Here is an 18249-nt window from a genome sequence, read left to right as displayed (position 1 = left end):
TACGCTTTATGCAGCATAGAATTTTTCACGAGAGGCTGGAACAGCGCCCCGATAATACGAGTTTTCGAGATGGAAATATGGACAAACGGGTTGCGCCGAGCGACCGTGCGCGCGGAACCGGTTTTCTCCTATCCAGTTCTATACGCCGTGATAATTGCGGGAACTAGTTGAAACAATACGGCCCCCAACACACTATAGCGTTTCAAACACACTTCAGTCCTGACTTTAATCCACGCACTTTACATTTTACAAATGCGTGTATGTAATATTAATTAATTTATTTAATATTTACGGGCGTGATACACACGCGTGAACGCGCGCGCGCGCGCGCGCGTTGCACACAAATATATAGATAATCTATTTACCGCCAATTTATCTCGCGCGACACCGATATTAAATTTTACGTGTATTTTACCTCAAAACTGTGCAAATACCGATGTCGAAAACATTTTTCGCAATAACAGTTCTTTTGTGTCGCTGCGTCGCTGTTTACATTGCTGTTTCGTGCATTGTATGCCTTTACAGTCCTCGCTGTTTTTCAAATAATAAACTCTCTGACGAATTTGAAATCAAGTATTCGTTAGGACGGTCTGCGTAATATTATTGTTCGAGCGAGTTTGCTTCGATTCTCTCCAACAATATGATAAATAATAATAACGTAATAGGCGCAGGTGATTATTTTCAGCGCAACTTTGTTTTACAGAGACCAATATTTATACATTTTTATATTTATTTCTTTTTATCTTACTTTAAAGTTAACGAATACTTTTACCTTATAATTTATTTTCGTTTGTTTCATCACTCATGTTGTTTTCTTTTCTTCTTGCTCGCAACAAATTTCGCAAAAAATCTTCGACAGAAGATTGAGGATATAAAAAGGATTGATGGTGAATAAGAAATCGATAGAGAATGATATATCTGTCTTTGATATATCTCTTTTTATTATTTGCGTTTCTTACAAACGCAGATAAAATTGTCATAGATATTACAAATTAGAAATAACATCACATAGCAATTCTTAATACGGGAAATACATTCGCAAAAAGGATCACTAACGTATCGAAAAGCCGCGACATTAATCGCGGGCAAACTATCGCGGAAAATCTACGGTATATGTATATATATATATATATATATAATCGGACTTTCATATATCGCGCAAGGTACAAAAATATCCAAAGCACAGCGAGCGTCGCGCAATTCGTTGCTGTGCAACATTATGAATATCTCTTTCTCTTTCTCTTTCTCTCTCTCTCTCTCTCTCTCTCTCTCTCTCTCTCTCTCTCTCTCTCTCTCTCTCTCTCTCTCTCTCTCTTTCCTTTCCTTCCACTCTAATCATCACGATACTGTTATTACGTTCAGAAGCTGTTATCCTTATCTCCACCCTTTCGCCACGAAGAGCGGACTTTATCAATCATTGATTTCGCCACATCTGACCTAATATTTAATTCTGAGCAGTGTGAAAAATACAAGCTTTATTTCTAAAGCATTGAGAAAAGTAAGAAAAAGATAATTATTAAAGTTATCTTATATTGATAGGTTCTTGAAAAATTGCAATTGTTCGACAAATAAACTTGAAGGCTTTTTCTCTCTCCCTCTTTCTCTTCTTTTTCCTCTGAGTTTTCACGTATATTTAGAATATTTCACACTGTTTAGGATTAAATTTCGTCGTCACGAGACGCAACCGTGCGTCGTTTCGCAAGCATCGTCGTGAATATTTAGAGACGACCTTTCACTAGTCGCTTCGCGTACTTCGCGACTACAGGGTGGAAAAACCTTCGTTCGTTCATGAGATCAGGAAGTTCTTCCTTGACGGCTCGTAAAAAGCAATTACTTCGTAAATGGGAGCGATGTGAGAGCGTCCCGCGGTATATAATGCAATTTGCAGCATCTGCATGCATAACACGCTGTCGTTTCCGACATCGATCCTCCTGTTAGCATTCGCCTTGTCAACAAACAATCGCTACAAACGATAAACAATGAGAGACGACCGGCGGGAAAATGGTCGAATTGCTTTTGTCACGCGAGCAAAAGCAACGAAACGTTCGCTGCCGTAACTTATCGATAACTGAATTATCGTTATCTCGCTTGGACTTCTTCCAGAGCTCTACGATATTCATGTGTGCTCCTTTTGGCAGAATCGCCATCAAGGATGCGCCGCCTCGAGAATGTTATTATATATTATCCTATTTTATATATACGATGTGTATTTGTTTCTCGTAATATTTTTATTCTTATATTTTTATTTATCAGAGAGAAACTTGTACTGTTTTCTTACGCAATTAGTTTTTAAGAGTAACTTTCTATACAAGAAAAAAAACGGGACAAATTCTTGTAACACCTCTAATAAAATTCTCACACACTGTAAAAACATGATTAACGAGGATATCATCGTCATCATCACATTCGACATTATTGTGTTTATCACAATGTAATATTTTATAAAGTACATAAATTGTTCCATTCGTCATGTGTAAGCCTCGGCAGCGCGATGTCTGACGAGCGCATAAATAAGTTTCCAAATTTCACTGAGTTTTACAAACTACAATTATATATAAAATTGAATATAAATAAAATAATCACAAAGTTTCGTGGTTTCCAGCTCTTTTAATATCTCTCACATTTCTGTGGTTTCTTTATTATTACGCACAGTATATAACTTCGAATTTGTTATAAAATATTATATATATATTATATATATAATATTATATATATATATATGCGATATATTTGTAATATAATATAAATTATATCATATTTGATAATACAATATAATATATGCGAACACATCATTCACATCGGTCTTGTGTTTCCACGTAAAAAAAGATTTCTATACTGTTTAAAGATTAATCCTTTTATGTAAAACGTATGCGCGCTCGCAAATCACTCACACATTAATGATTAATTAATTACAATTAAACGAGGCCGCGAGTATTGCTTTCCATCGCTCGGCAATGCGACAATTTTGACTTGCGACGTCGTTTGTAGCGATATTTGTTATTAACAAATAATTGCTGATTATAATAGTGCACGTTAAGGTGCACGATTGGCCAAGTGTCATTCCCCGGAAAGAAATCCGTTTTCTTAATGATGTACGTATCGATAAGAAATGGTCTGTCAAAGACGGAACAACATATTCCGAGATCTCAATTCGCGAATTCCCTTTCGTCACCTTTGCAGATATATAATGCGAAATAATCTTTGCCATATTTTCGGATAAATGCGGTGATCTTTTCGGGAAATGATTTTTGGCCACCTTGTACTGTGAAGTGCCAGTATTTCTGCGTCGTTCATTTGTTTGTTACATCAGCAAATCAGTCTTACACCTTCGTGCAAATGCGATAGCCCAATTTATACCGCGCGTTTAACTCTACACGTGGCTGTGTCTTTTCATCCTTACGTGACCCTTTTAGTTACTTCTCTTTTATTTTTTGTCATTGAAGGAAGTAAGGGGATGTAGATGTACGACTCGGAGGATGGTGGGAAAGTTTTCTGGACGGGATTAGGTCTCTTCCCCCTTAAAGCTTCAACCGGTTCAATTCCATCATTTAAGTTATTAAGAGGCAAGCCTCGAACTTGTCGTCGTTGATTCATCGCTTCTTGTGTTTTCAAGTGTTGATGCCTTGTACGAATTTTCTTTCTGCGATAAAAATGATCAAAAAAGCTCGATTTCTTGATTTTCAAATTTTTAAATTTGATTTTTCACGAGACGAATTGAACTCATATGATTTTAATGTTGAAATACCAATTTTTTTTCAATTTTAGTGGTCAATCAGAAACAATGGCGCACTCTGGGAAGGGGGGGGGGGGGAGTTAACCCCGAAATTTAATTAATATACCTTATTTTTTTATTAACTTAACAGCAAAAAGTAAAAAAATCTGTAGTTAAATAAAATGCGTTCAAACATTTTTTTGTCTGTTATTAACTACCCAGACAGCATGATGATCTCAGATAATACTAAAGAGTTCCAACAAATTTTCTGAGTTGATAAATTCAGATCAGAAGGTGGTTAGAATGTGCTCATAATGTACTCGGATGTGTCGAGCAGTATTGCCAGTCGGGCCGGGTTGCCCCTTCAATCCCCTCTACGAACCAGGCCGTGCACAATAACGTGTTATGAGCGCGCGGACCCCAGTAAACATATACATATATTGAATAATAAAGATATTTGAGGATAAGTTAAAGAAAAGCAAAAACAATGACCGGGTCAGATTGTCAGATCATAAAGAATTCAAAAAAGAGAATTCTTTTTGAATTCTTTATGATCTGCCACACAATTACAAAAAAAATTGTCTAAAAGTGCTCTTTTCTGAGTTCTTTAACAGTAAATAAAAAAGAATTTACTATGAACTTATATTTCTTATATTTCTTTCTGGAGATCCTGCTGTCTGGGTATATAGACAAATTTTCTGATTATTTAAGAAAACTCGATATCAATTTATAATTATGCTACTATAAAAATGAATTGTATTTTTTATTAAACGATGTAACATTTTTATATTTTATAGTGTGCAATATAAAATTATCCTGACTTTTGGTCATACTGTTTCATTTTGAGTGTACGAATTTTAATCCCCCCCCCCTCCCCCCCTGAAAAAATATCCTGAGTGCACCACTGATCAGAAAACTACATCGATCAGACAAAAATGATATATGTTTGACATAATATGGCTATTGATAGAAAATTGCGTATCCTTCGATCAAATTTGATGGCTTCAAACTGATATTTTTCAATAAAATGCAATGAATCTTCTTTCGCTTTATACACACTAAAATTTTGCAAAATCTTTAATCTGCATCTTTGAGATCAAAGATCGTTGTGAGATCTTATCCTGAAAAAATTGTAGATTCTTTTTGTTTTGCAAATTCTATACATATGATATTATATAAAATTCAAATAATTTCTTATAAATTAAATATACGCCAAATTTGTGGAATTCCAAAAAGTAAATTTAGAAATTTTACGATATGAAATTATATAGACAAATCTTGTCAATAAATTATATCATTTATTACATATAAAATAAAATATACAAACAATAAACTTTTTCATTCAATTTTTTTAAATAATAAATTTTACAAAAGTTTTGCTTTATCAATTTTATGAGACTTACATTTTATTGAAAAATGAATTCAATCGGTTTATTAAATCTCGCCGTGAGACGCACACATACACTATCCGCGTTTTTTATTCAATCCGCATAAGAAAATCCCATTTTCCATATAACAAACATGTAATTCACCGGTGAAAGAGCGTTACCAGCCTTGTAAGCTAATTACAAAGAGATTTTCGACTGCGATGTGCTCTCGCGCGAAGGGAAAACAGGGCGCACACGTATCCCCGCACGTTTCTCTCGATCCCGCGAAGAAAACTTTGCGCGAGCGTCTTTAATCTAAATTCTAATGATAATCACATTCTTGCTTCTTTTTCTGATAATTATAATTATAATTCTTAATATCACAATGCACCGCCACTATAGGTCTTTAATCGTATTACGACGAAAAGCGACCGCTAATGGAAGCGAACTAAAAAAAAAAAGAAAAAAAAAGAACAAGAAAGACGGGTGAAGAAGTAAAAAAAAATGTAGACACAAAGAATACGTGAACAAATATTAACCACAACGTAAGCGATACTACGTACGGTAGTCAACGAATAATAATAGCGATAATAATAATCTGACAAACTAAAGTGAAGATTGAACGATAAATCAATGGCGAAGCGTTAACCCGAGTCCACTTCGTCCATTTCAGCGTGTTTAAACAGCGTGTGCGAGAGCGCAGCTCTCGCCGCTGTTCCTTCATGTCCTTGAAACTATATAGAGCTAAAGCAATACATTTTCGAGATGGATCGATTCTCAGAGATTATACCAAGATACAGTTTTAATCTAGTCTAGTGGATATATTTACGTCACTATTCTGTATACAGTTTTATATGATTACTTTTTATATTTGTTACACAGAGAGATTGATCCTTTTTCCTTTTTTTCCCTTAGCGAAATACGTTTACTAAAATGTTTTCAGATACTCGAAATCGTACCGCTTTGCCCTATTTCATTACGAAATCTTCTCGATCCTTAATTATAAACAAAAATCTACAAGAAATTTATCGATAAACGGATATTCATCATATTTTCTCGAAATGATTCTTTCCGCAGAATTTTGAAACACGAAATATTTGATATTTTACCGAAAGTACGGATTTAAACCGCAGTGCAAATTGAAGAAAACAGCGCACTGCTTCCGTCGACAAGTTCGACGATTTGAACGAATTATTTTTTTCAGATAAATCATTGATCACATTAACATATTCATCAGTTATAATTACCGGATGCAATTACCGGTATCGTGACACATCGAGAGAAGATATTCTTATAATTTAATGAGATTTTTCATAGCGACTGTTATGAAGGGAGATATGATGAGGGGAGAAGATCGATCGATGGAATGACGGAGTGGGTTAAACATCTGTACCATCTACCAAATGATATACAGGATGTCCCAGAAAAATGTGCGCAAATACGCCATCAAAATGTATACGAAAAAAAGTAATTTTCAGAAAGTTCATTGAGAGTGTTAAAAATTAACTCGAAACTGTGCATGATTATTTTCATTTGAAACTTACGCTCCGCAATTTAAAACGACTCGATTACAAGATCGAATTATATCTCATGTTGTAACGATTCGATCAATAACAGTCTTATCGGCGCCCATTCTTCCGGGCTATCTTGCAGTTCCAAAAGGGTTCTCATTGGAAAATATAATGCCACATTTATTCCAAAGTAATCATCCTCGCATTTTGCGACGAAAAAAATGGACAACGCGTGTTCGTTCGTGTGAAGGGCCACACGAGCTTCGAAAGATCGTTATTGAACATTCGACGCGGACTATAGCTACCAGACTACGATTAATCAGTAAAACGCGTTTTCTCTAAAACTAATCATACTCTCTACGTATCACGTGAATTTGTTACAAGTCTTATAATCACATATCTTCTTCGAGACCGAAGATGCGAAGAGCCTCTCCTCGCGATAAGATCTGCTACTACTAGAACTTGTCTCGCGCTATCACAATTATCGAACGCATAGGCCTCTCTCCTTGAATATAGTATTGCAAGATGACAACAGACAAAACAAAGAGCGATGCCGTCGTTAACCCTTCAACCGAGTCGCCGCTCAGCAATGAAAACTTGCTGTATTCATCGTTATCTTCACAATGTTTTTTACTACAAATCTAGATCAGTAGATCTTGACAATCTTAAATTCTACAATCTTCAGCTTTACAAATGGCTTAATTCTCAAATTCCACAAATTTCTCAAATTACAGCTTTGTAAAAAACTGACCTTTGCAAAATTCTCGCATCTTTTGAATCTAGTTTAATTTCGATTATAATTATGATCCATAATTGTAATATTGATATAATCCAACTATGATTATAATTATAAGAATTCTAATTCAGTGAGTATTGAATCTTTTAGTCCTTCCAAGATCCTTTAGACTCTCAAATCTCTGGGTATTCTTGAATTCGCCAGACTAATTAGATTCTGATTTCGTCAAATTACTAGATTCGCAGATGTTTAAATTTTAATTGTTTGAATTTTGTTTTCGACACACGATCTGATTTAAAAAAAAAACAATTGCGTCCAAGCTGCAACCATTTTATCGCTGATTTAAAGCGATATTTCTACAAACTACTTAATCTATTTATTTCTTATCCACCGAATAAATTCTAAACGCGGAATTCGTAACAATCCCATTCGCGCACTCGTATGCGCGTAAGTTATCGTTCAAAAAGTTGTTTCTTTGCGCTTTCTCGGTAAGTGAAGTGTCATCTATATAGAAATATCCACAAATACAATCTTCTGGTTGAAGGGTTAAACGTAACATCTCTCGATCTCGCGACTACGATACGCGAATCTTACAACGTGGCGTTATAACGACGAAGTGTCTAACCTCTGGTCTGTCGTTGCCTCCGTCGTCCTGATCTTTTCCATCCTGGTCTTACGATGTTGTACAAGAGTGGCTGACGCTCAGAAGGCGACAGACTTGACAAAAATGGCCGCACCCGTTTTTTACGTGCATCGGCAAAACGGGAGATCGTTAATGTGCAAAATCCCAATTTATGATTCCAAAACTCAATGAGATTGTTGGTAAGATCTGTAGAGTTTCTTCTTATCGAGAGTGAAGTCTCTACTGATCATGATGGTGCCGCCGCGCGTGAGATTTCTGAAAAAAAAAAAAAAGAAATCGAATATTGAGTTTGATTGCAATTCAAATAAATAATCATACTTATTCGTGTTGCAAAATTTATTTCACAATGTTTGTGTAAATAGAAAAACTGGATAAAACCGATTATCGAGATATAATTGAATCGCGTGATCTGAGCGAGGAAGGCGTTATCATAATATCACTTCATTTTACAAAGGCGATAAAAATCTGAATAACAATGGCCGACTGCGAAGCGTAATATCATTCAGACAATTTACACGAGGCAGAATAGAGATTTTCATATGAAACTTTATTAACATAAATAATTTAAGATTTAATTGAAAGATTTTGCATTGTGAAGCGTACTCACTTTAAGAATTGAGGTAGCAGCATGTGCCAAGATGTATGATCCTGCTTTAGCGTGAGATAAAGCTCGAATGTCGACACAGCACTGGGATCGCACTGTATTCTCGATAGTTTGCGACACATACTGTCCGTCTCAAAGCTGATGAACAGCGTGCAGCCTCTGCAATAAATTACGTACACGCATTGTATATTAATTTTTGAAATACCAAAAATAAGAAGAAAACATTTCGTTATTTTCAGTATCAAATTTTAGTAAACAAAACTGTTGAGTTTGATGAATTTAAAACGGATTTAACAAAAATATATATCTTTAAATCTCTATATTCTAAAAATAAAACTTGATCAAATTTTTGATAAAAAATAAATCACACCAAATGCTTTGTTATTGATATTATTTGATTGTTATTAATATTATTATTATTAATAATATTGCCTTTAACATTATGATATTTATTTCAACTCTTGAATTATGTTGAATTGTTTTCAGATCTCAACAAATCGAGAAACAGTGTCTCAGCAATGTGGAAAGTTCTACCTACCGAAGGCCACAAGGCTCGTTCTCTGCCATAGTAAGTACGTCTTTGGCTATCTTGGGCAGCAAATCGGCTGGCAGGAGGACCTCGCCACAAGCCAGCTGAGCGTGTTTAGCCCTCCTAAGCTCAACCTCCAGCCTCTTTGCCAGCGCTTGACAAGCTCCGTCCAATTCGTCCGTCGCGCTCCCAGCTGTAACAATTAATTAAACGGAATTGAACGCATGCTTAAATTCTCATCGATTAAATTAATGTTGTTGTTGAAGCGATCAATTAAAAAAGTCGTGAAATATTTTTTTCATTTTTTCAACTTAAATAATTGCCAATTAAACTTTCATAAAGTTAAGCCTAAATAATATTGATTTAATTAATTCGGATTAATTAATCATTTTATTGATTCAAATTCATTATTAACTTAATTGTTTAACAACTTTGTGATTAAATTAACCCGTAAATATTTGCCGAGGAACAATCGATGATACGACAGCTGACGTGTATTTGCCGGTAAATTCTAGAAATGCCTTGTGTGCATCTTCCGCGGTGTAGAAGTGTGATCTGACGTAATCTCAAAGTAACATTAATTCACTGTTATCTTTGAATTGTGAAAGTAATCAAAAATTGCAGAGAAATGAAAAACATATTTTGCTTCTCGATGATTCATGCTGTTTGCCGTTTCATTCGAGCGTAATCTCGATTCCGGTTCAATTTTCATCGTAATATTGACTCAATTACAATTAAATTTCAAATAGCTATTATTTTTCTTTACTCGCGTTAATTCCGTCCCAGCTGCTGTAATCTTGATAAATCGAGCGCTGAGATCATCAGAGTCATTATTTAAAACTTGAACGTCTGTAAGTGTAACGCAACAAAGAACTATCGTCAGGCAAGAAAACGCTGACGCAACCAACACCGGCTCTCGCTCACCGGGTATCTTAACTTTTCTGATATCAATTAATACGTGATCATGTGAAAAAATATTATGATTACAACGACACTTTTTCTTCCTTCCTTCGTGTCAACTACTCGGTTACTAATGCCGGACTTGCTTCATCCATTGTTTCTAGCAACCGGCGAAGACGAGGTGAGGTCGTCGGTAACGTATGAACTCGTTTGACCTCGATTCTTTTATCTTTGTGTAAAACTGATTGTGAGATTAATCAAAATTGCAAATATCGCTTCGTTCAATCCAGGCAATTAATATTTTTCTTTTTAAGCTGTAACATTTCTGTTTTTAAATATTTTTGAACTCGAAAATCGGACGAATTAGCGTATATTTCTAAAAAAATCTAATTTCGTTATCTTCGCTACACGCACTGTTAAATATTGGAGTTTTTTTTTGTTCTATATCAATTTGGAGCAATTAATCTTTGAAATATCGTGCTTCATACGTGCTCGCAAATTCATTCAGATTAGTTCGTTGCAAGAATTGAAAGAATTGTATTTTTGGAAAATTTCTGTTTACAAACAGAGCGAAGGCAATTCGTACATAGTAAACGTGACGAGAACAATCGAAGAGACATGGAAAGGAAAAACGGCAGCGAAGGGCATCCCCCCTCCTTTCCGTCTCATATGCGAACGAAAGACCAATTGCTGACGCAACTCGCGATTTCGCCGGTAAGCTGCGGTGTATCCCAAAATACGATTTTCCGACATTAAAACGAATTTTTAAAGCGATGCAAAGCCGGCGAAACGTCGTATCGCGAACAAAAATCAGCTGATTCCAGCCGGCTGTTGTCAGCTGAGAACAACGGCTCGCTCGGTCGGAAAAGAAAGATCGGAACACTTGACAAGCGAGAACGGAAGATTAAATGGAGAAACCGGCGCCGTGACAAGAGCCGTGCGGCTTACCTCTGGTGTTGCTGAAGTCCACATTGACAGGACACGGCAGGACCTCCATAATTTCGGCAGTGAATGCACACCGATGCGGTCCTCTCGTCGGCTGGTCTTCTCGGGAGACGACAGCGCGATTTTTTTCGACAAAGAGTATCGACAGCAAGCGTACCGAATAAGATATGACTGTTGAATACGCAACGGAGGTGGTTCCGCAAAGGAAGCGATACGACAAAATCGTGATTGGAGTAATTGTTCGATCGTTCCGTCAGAAGAGACTTTCACCGTAGCTGTACGTCAAGCGAAATCGCATGACACATATACACGCGCAACGTCACCTGGTCGACTGATCAGCCGCCGGCCGCTGACGCGAATTATATATGGAACGTTCTCCCCACCAGCGAATTAACTGCCCCCCTCGCCGCGCGCCACCAACATTCGACCGCCTAGCAACACCGTCTACGTGACGTTCAGCAGTGTATCCGCACTTCGGTCGTTTCCGATGGTGCTCGCGCCGGCATTCGGCTATGCTCGACTCTCCCCTGAACGAGCGAGAGCATGCAAAAGCGTGTGAGGCGATCCTCCTTCGGAGGGGGAGACCTATCGCTGTTGCTGGCGGTGACGGCCGCACACCGGTTTTATTTCACCCACGATGTTCGTTTTGTTTCTTCTCCTCTCTCCCTCTCTTCCTCTCTCTCTCGCTTTGTCTCTCTCTCTCTCTCTCTCTTCCCCTCTCTCGCTCTCCCTCTCCCCCTCTCTCTTTCTCTGTTTATCCCTTTTCATCTCTCGCTGACTACGTGCATTATGTCGCGCAGTCTTTTATCACGGCTTTTAATACTGCACGAGATACACGTATATATCAGCCACAGGTGAGATTACGAGCCCTTCGGCCGGTAGCCGATTTTTAAGCGTAGGCAATTTAGGCGAATATCCAGAGAGATCGCGCTACAAAAAGAGGACAACATACGTTTCCTGGCCAGGAGAGAAAAACCTGTTTTAGAAATTCAGAACGAGGTGTGTTGTGTTTTGCCGTGCCGCGAGATCAGCTGACCCTGGCTGTAGCGAAGGTTGTGGTAAAAAGCTGGCAGGAATTGCGATTAAAAATGTATTTTTAAATGAGAATTCTAATAAGAAGCTTGTCTCTATTCTGGGATGAGTAATGGCAAGCAATAAACGCGAAGATAAAAATGTAAAAACTACACAGGCTGATTATAAAAGCTGAACAGATTGCGTAAGCTCTCAATTGTGTTAGGAAGCGTTTGCTTACGGCGACGCGCGATCATCTGACATTCTGCTAGTCGTACGAAAAACATTTAAAGACGTCGATTTGATTCGATATATATATATCTTGTTACGTAAAGAAGTTATATTTTGTAATGATACGTTACGTTAGTGGACGATGTGATTAGTCGTGAGATGCAAAAAGACGAGTATCTCTCATCATTTTTCAGACGTGTAATATTCGTGTAATATTCACGATTTATTTCCGATACCACTCCATTTTTCCCCATCTGTAATAAGTCACTCTGTCATGTGACGAAACGGAGAAAATGCCGTTTGCTCGCGTTGAAGATGATTATTTTTTGTTGTTGATAAATAGGTTGCGTACGGGAAAACAATATATTTTTATCTAGCTAATCCGGACGACACGTTAGATCGCGCGCAAAAAAGAGAATTTATGTAACAAGAGTTACAAGATTACGCTTGCCGTTTACACACACCGTTAGTTTTCATATAAAGTCGCGTTCGAATAATTAGAATAGATTTATCCGAGAGATGGGTGCGGTGAAAGCTCCGCATTTACAGGAATTATATTCCGCAAAATTGCCGTGGTTATGGAAATCGCGAATGCGGAAAGGAAAATAAAAAGACTGAGAGCGCAAAAAGTATATAATGAAGATGTATAAAAATGAATTCTTAATATTCATCTTAAATTAATAATAAAATTAACAGGAAACTCCTTTTTTAAATCATAAAAAAAAATATTTGTTTAGAAATGTTTGGAAGTGAAAATTTTAAATATTTTAAATACTGTTTATCTGTTTATCTGTTGTTTCATCGTTTTAAGTCGACGAATCAGTAAATAACAGATCTACGAAGGACAAATAACTGCGAATATACAAAATATGAGGAGCGCTACGAGAACACTTGTCGGGGTGAACGAATTTAAGATGCACTGAAAAAGAAACCCAGCGATCTATAGAATACTGCATTTGTCAGGTGGTAAAGGTATTAAGTATCCCGGACGACACAACAAGGTCATCGTAGAGATCCAGAAATCTGTGAAAGAAACGGGTTTATAAATCCAACGCTCTGCAACGCCCATCCAGCGACCCATGAACCTGAAAATCTTTCAAACGAAATATTTACCGTCGACAACTTACAAATTCGTCAGTGCACATCTGATAAGGATCTGTATAAATATCGACCGCGTGCTCTCTAATCGTCAAGATATAACTGCGGCGTGTGTGTACTCTTATCGCGCGTTTAAAAATACAAACCGTCCAAGAGCCGCGCGAGGCGCGAGAGGAGGATAACAGACCGATAACATAATCCGTCCAGCTCATTTAAGATTTTAATCTCGCTGTTGACCTCATTTAAGGTTCGAGATCTACGGCGACGATCTCCGCGGTTCGCAGATCTCCGATTCGCGATCATCTCCGCGCGCATACATGCATTGCGTTCCGCGCGGAGTGAGAGATTCAGGGACAACAGCGAATACATAAATCCGGCGATCTGTAAAACGAAGGATTGGCGTGGAACAACAACACATCTGTGGATTCTGGAGAATAACATCTCTATCGGAAGTGCCGCTTTTATCTGCGGCTCGCAGGCTCTCGCGATCGCGTTTCTCGTGCAAACAAGCGCCCCGATAAAACGCACCGCTCCCGCCACCGGCGACGCGATCAACTTTTGCGTTAGCTCATTCATGCGTCAATCAAAACACATTAATTTCGTGAGTCGCGAGACCGAGTCGCGAGATTCGCGAGAGAAGCGGATCGTGTTTCTGTAAATCGGAGAGAGAAAGAGAGAGAGGGGGGGAGGGAGAGAGAGAGAGAGAGAGAGCTCAGCTATGGTCGTCGCTCCACAACTCGGACGATCGATCTCTTTGTTTCGCTTACGTGGAGGCGAGTACGTGATCGCGAATAACATGACGTTCGCACTATCTCACTCGTTTGTGGCCACGACACTCCTTCTCTCGACGCTTCTCTCTTTCTCCGTTAAGTGCCTATTTCTATCTCTTTCTTTCTGTTCCTCTCCTTTCCCTCCTCCTCTTCCCCCGCCCCCTTTTTCTCTTTCTCTCTCTCTCTCTCTCTCTCTTTCTCCCAGGGCGATGCGCTCTCCGATTGCATCGTATACGTCCGACGACATAATCGAAGAGCTGAATTTTATTAAAAACCGGTTCGAGTGGCAAAAAGCGGCGGACTAGAGGTAGTAATCATCAAAATGCGCCGTGAAGCCTCGGCTTCTTATCATTTTGTGTGCGATCAGTATTGCTCGGTGTATAATAATTACAAGGAACCGGCCTCAGGCGAATCAGCACCCGCATACAAAGCGCGTTAATCTGGCGCGTATTATTCGAGAAATTGTCAAATAAAACGACGGCTGTGCCGTAACGTGCGTCTAAAAGCGAGATGTGTATTATGTCTTGTATTATACATCGAGATGCGATATATCTTCTCAAAAAGATATATCTTTTTCATCATTCACGTACACACGGAGATAACGCGAATTTGTTGACGTCTTCTTATCATTGAACGCGCCACGAATTGTGAGTACACGGTGTTTCATAAATCTCGAAGAATCTCTATCTTGAGAAATTGAAAGCATCGGGAGAAAGGAAGTTAAATTTAGTACACATCGCGATAAAGCAGACTAATTTTAGCTTTTTTTCAAAATATTTTTTCCTCAGAATTATTTTTCACTTTTTTTTAACTCGTCAGAAGATTTGCGGGTTCAAAGTTTCAACAAAGCGTATCCCTTTATGTCGGATTTCTTTCTTTCGTGACTCAAGTTTGAGGAAGCGAGGCAGGTCTCAACTTCGCACCTCAGGGTGCTTCAGGACATGTTAGTGCCTTTTCAAACCATAGTCATCATCGAACGACCGCAGGAAACCTTAAATCGTGAAAAGAGAAAGAGACGAGTTCTACAAAAGAGATAAAGATGGACAGCGATGGCGGGGGAGCTACGGAGACGAACGATGTAGTCGCTAAATAGAATAGCGTGATTAATAATACTTGGCCGATTGGCAGCATTAATAGAAACACGATATAGAATATGCTCAACGTAAATGCGGCGTTACGTAACGCGCCGACGCGAGTATACACACAGCATAATCGCCGTTGAGCGAGAGAGAGAGAGAGAGAGAGAGAGATCCAGAAAAAATCGATAGTATCGCGAACCGCGCGCGGACTATCGTGCGGACGCGCGTGTGATTCGCTCGCGCGAGTTTATAAATACACATAATGAGTAGAGAAACTCACGTTCGGCATCGGGGCTGGCTTCACGCATGGCCACGCGAGCAACACTCGCATGTATGCACAGTTCCCCCCCGCGCGGTTGGGGACCGGCGAGAGGGCCCCCTCTCTCCCTCCCTGCCGCCCGTCCCGGTGGTAGTAACAATTACAAGTAACTTACAGATGTGTGCGGAAGCACGAATAATGCGAGACCGGCTAGTTTAGCGCGTTTTTAAATGTATGTGTGATCGCACGAATAAAGCACGACCGGCTTCGTTTCTCGACACACATCACGACCACGTACAACAACGACTCGCATTGAATAATTGTGCGCGGCTGGGTGGGGTAATCGTGTGCCGTGTGTACTTATCTGCAGAAACAGCAACTTGTGAGATTCTCGCGAGCGAGCGACGGCTCGCGATATTGTTGCACTGCTGCATCGGCGAGGATCGATCGTAAATCTAATCGCGCGCGGGATCCACGGATTTTTCCGTGCGCGCGTCGATTTTAGAATTTTATATATCGCCGACCGTGACGGGCCTGGGCGACGCAGCAACGCTGCGAAACTATAAATCTTCGGTTATATTGACTCCTAAATCCGCACGAAAATATTCAACTTCCCCAAAAATTGCTACTATTTTTCGCTTCACTATTCCTTGCTACGTACGAACTTTGTGACAAATCTTCAATTTGCATACAAAAATAAGAATATCGTGCGTAAATTATTCAAAGCGGAAATTCTCCCTTGACCCGAGTGTTTTTGTTTTTCGTTACTTGAAAGAGATATGAAAAGATACATATTAAGTGATAAATGATAGCTCTATGATTTAAGAATGATTCTGATGAAATTATCAATTTGAAAGAAGAATCCCAAGTGGAGGAAAAAAATATGCACAAAAAACTGCTAAATTACGAAATCGTTCGGATAGTTAATTCGCGATTGTTTTGCGATCAGAGTGCCATCGTTAATCATCCGCGTAGCGATTCGAAGCGCCGATATTACAAAAAGGAGTGGGTCAATGGACAAGGCGATAAAAAAGCAATCAGAAAATAACGAAAAGCGCAGAGGATGCAGAATCGCTGCAGCGCTGCGTTGTCGCATCGGTCGTAAATATGCGCTCGTAAAATCTCACACACAAGTGCACACATGCGTAACATGATTTTTTCTCTCAGCGATAAAGCGGTTTCCCGCATGTATATGGCTGACGCATCTGTACTTTTATATAGATTCTTCTCTCACATATCTGCTAGATTCGATTATCAAATCCGATCGATCGGGAAAATAATAGAGAAGTTCGCGTGTCTGTTTCTTCCGTGTTTTTCTCGATTTTTTCATAGATCATCGTGAAAAATTTGTAAGTTAATGTTTTGCGAATTTGCCAGCTTATTTTATGCAAAAAATATTCTATTCTGCATAATTTACAGTTTCCTCGCGTATAATCAATGTATCACCAATATAACTAATTTCTTAAAAATTATTTATAATTTTATGTGTTGTGTGACGGTATTGAATATTCGAGAATATTATCATAGTTTATAAATAGAAAATGTAGAAAAGAATCACAGACTGACGTAAATTTTTGTAAGGTTGCAAGGAATGCAACTTTATGAAAATTTACGTCATCCTGTGTAGGTCGATTATATTCTCAACACATGTCTACACCCCGAATCGCAAGCAGATGATATTATTTTATTACAAACCGTACTTTCCTAATTAAATTTCGAAATGTTGTTCAGAATCGGATGTGTTTATTTGGCGACAACAATTTTTTGCTTGTTTAAACGAATTTTATTTTTGTCGAAACACGTGGAATTAAGAAAAACACAATTATAATTATATAAATTATTTACTTATTCTGGAATTAATTCTAGAATATATCGATCTATCATTAGCACACTTGTGTATTTAATACATTCTTTAGTTGTCTGCTGGATAGCTACGTGAAACGTTCAAGAATGTTATTGCATTATGCATGTATGTACATATAGCGAGATGAATTTTATCAAAGAGCAACTTTATAAAAATTTACGTCATTCTGTAATTCTGTGTTATCAATACAGAGCCGCACGTGTCTAGATAAAGGATAAAGGAGTTAAGAAAACATCCCTAATCGCACGCATAGAATGTTTCCTCGGTAAACGATAAATTACGATTAGTGTTCAATTGGAGATAGCAGTATTTACATTATTGCAACGCGCGAGATTAGAAGACAATTACAATCATATCGACTTAAATATAGCGGGGAGTTAATTCTGGAATTGATCGATCGACCGTCAAGATCGTCTATTTATTTTCATTAAACTTATCTCGATCTTTGTGCAATTGACCTTAGTCGTAACGATGAAGAAGAAGTGTATTACGACCGAGAGAATAAATTATTTTACTCGTTTTGCCTCGCGTATACGCGCTTAAAGGCTAATGTGTAACGAACGCGATTTCGCGGAAAATCTTTCGAAAAAACTTTATTAACTCTTCAGCGGTGAATGCGATGTAACAAGCAAAGCTTCACGCATTCGCTAGATAAAGTGCAATTTCAGATAAATCGTTGTTATAATGTGACATCACAAAACACACATATGATTTTATGTTGATCAATACGAAAGCCACAAGTCAGTGCAGCAATCGCGCGCCGTAATCGCAATACGTTTTTATTGCGTTTATCAATTTAATAGCCAAAACATATCAAAATGAAAGAATAAATCTTTCGTTTTGATTAATGTCGTCCTTGACAAGAAGTATGTCGGAGGTGTTAAATGATCAGCTTTTGAAATACGAATCGGATCGGTAGATCCGCAAGTATGTATCATTCTTAGACAATTATTACTTACCGATTGTTGCTCGACGATCTGGTAGCTCGCA

The 18249-nt window shown here is 38.2% G+C and overlaps 1 protein-coding gene across 1 annotated transcript; it reads right to left on the bottom strand.

Annotated features, from left to right (window-relative positions):
• Nucleotides 1-915: 915 nt before the first annotated feature.
• LOC105677569 (protein charybde-like) lies at nt 916-11310 on the bottom strand. Its single transcript, XM_012376286.2, has 4 exons — nt 10951-11310; nt 9112-9295; nt 8577-8732; nt 916-8224 (listed from the first exon to the last, which is right to left on the bottom strand). The coding sequence occupies exons 1-4, from the start codon at nt 10997-10999 to the stop codon at nt 8134-8136; spliced, it is 480 nt and encodes a 159-aa protein (XP_012231709.1). The 5' UTR covers nt 11000-11310; the 3' UTR covers nt 916-8133.
• Between the last annotated feature and the right edge of the window lie 6939 nt (nt 11311-18249).

This window comes from Linepithema humile, chromosome 2 (assembly GCF_040581485.1).
Source record: "Linepithema humile isolate Giens D197 chromosome 2, Lhum_UNIL_v1.0, whole genome shotgun sequence".
Classification (NCBI taxonomy): domain Eukaryota; kingdom Metazoa; phylum Arthropoda; class Insecta; order Hymenoptera; family Formicidae; genus Linepithema; species Linepithema humile.
Note: the sequence above shows the minus strand (reverse complement) of the source record. Positions and strands in the feature narration are given on the sequence as shown.

Bases quoted from the DNA above. Each gene is read 5' to 3' on its own strand.
- LOC105677569 (XM_012376286.2), bottom strand. From the start codon at position 10,999: ATGGAGGTCCTGCCGTGTCCTGTCAATGTGGACTTCAGCAACACCAGA. The intron at 9,296-10,950 runs GTAAGCCGCACG...TAATTGTTACAG, and splicing joins GGACTTCAGCAACACCAGAG to CTGGGAGCGCGACGGACGAA. The intron at 8,733-9,111 runs GTAGGTAGAACT...AATTTATTGCAG, and splicing joins AACGAGCCTTGTGGCCTTCG to AGGCTGCACGCTGTTCATCA.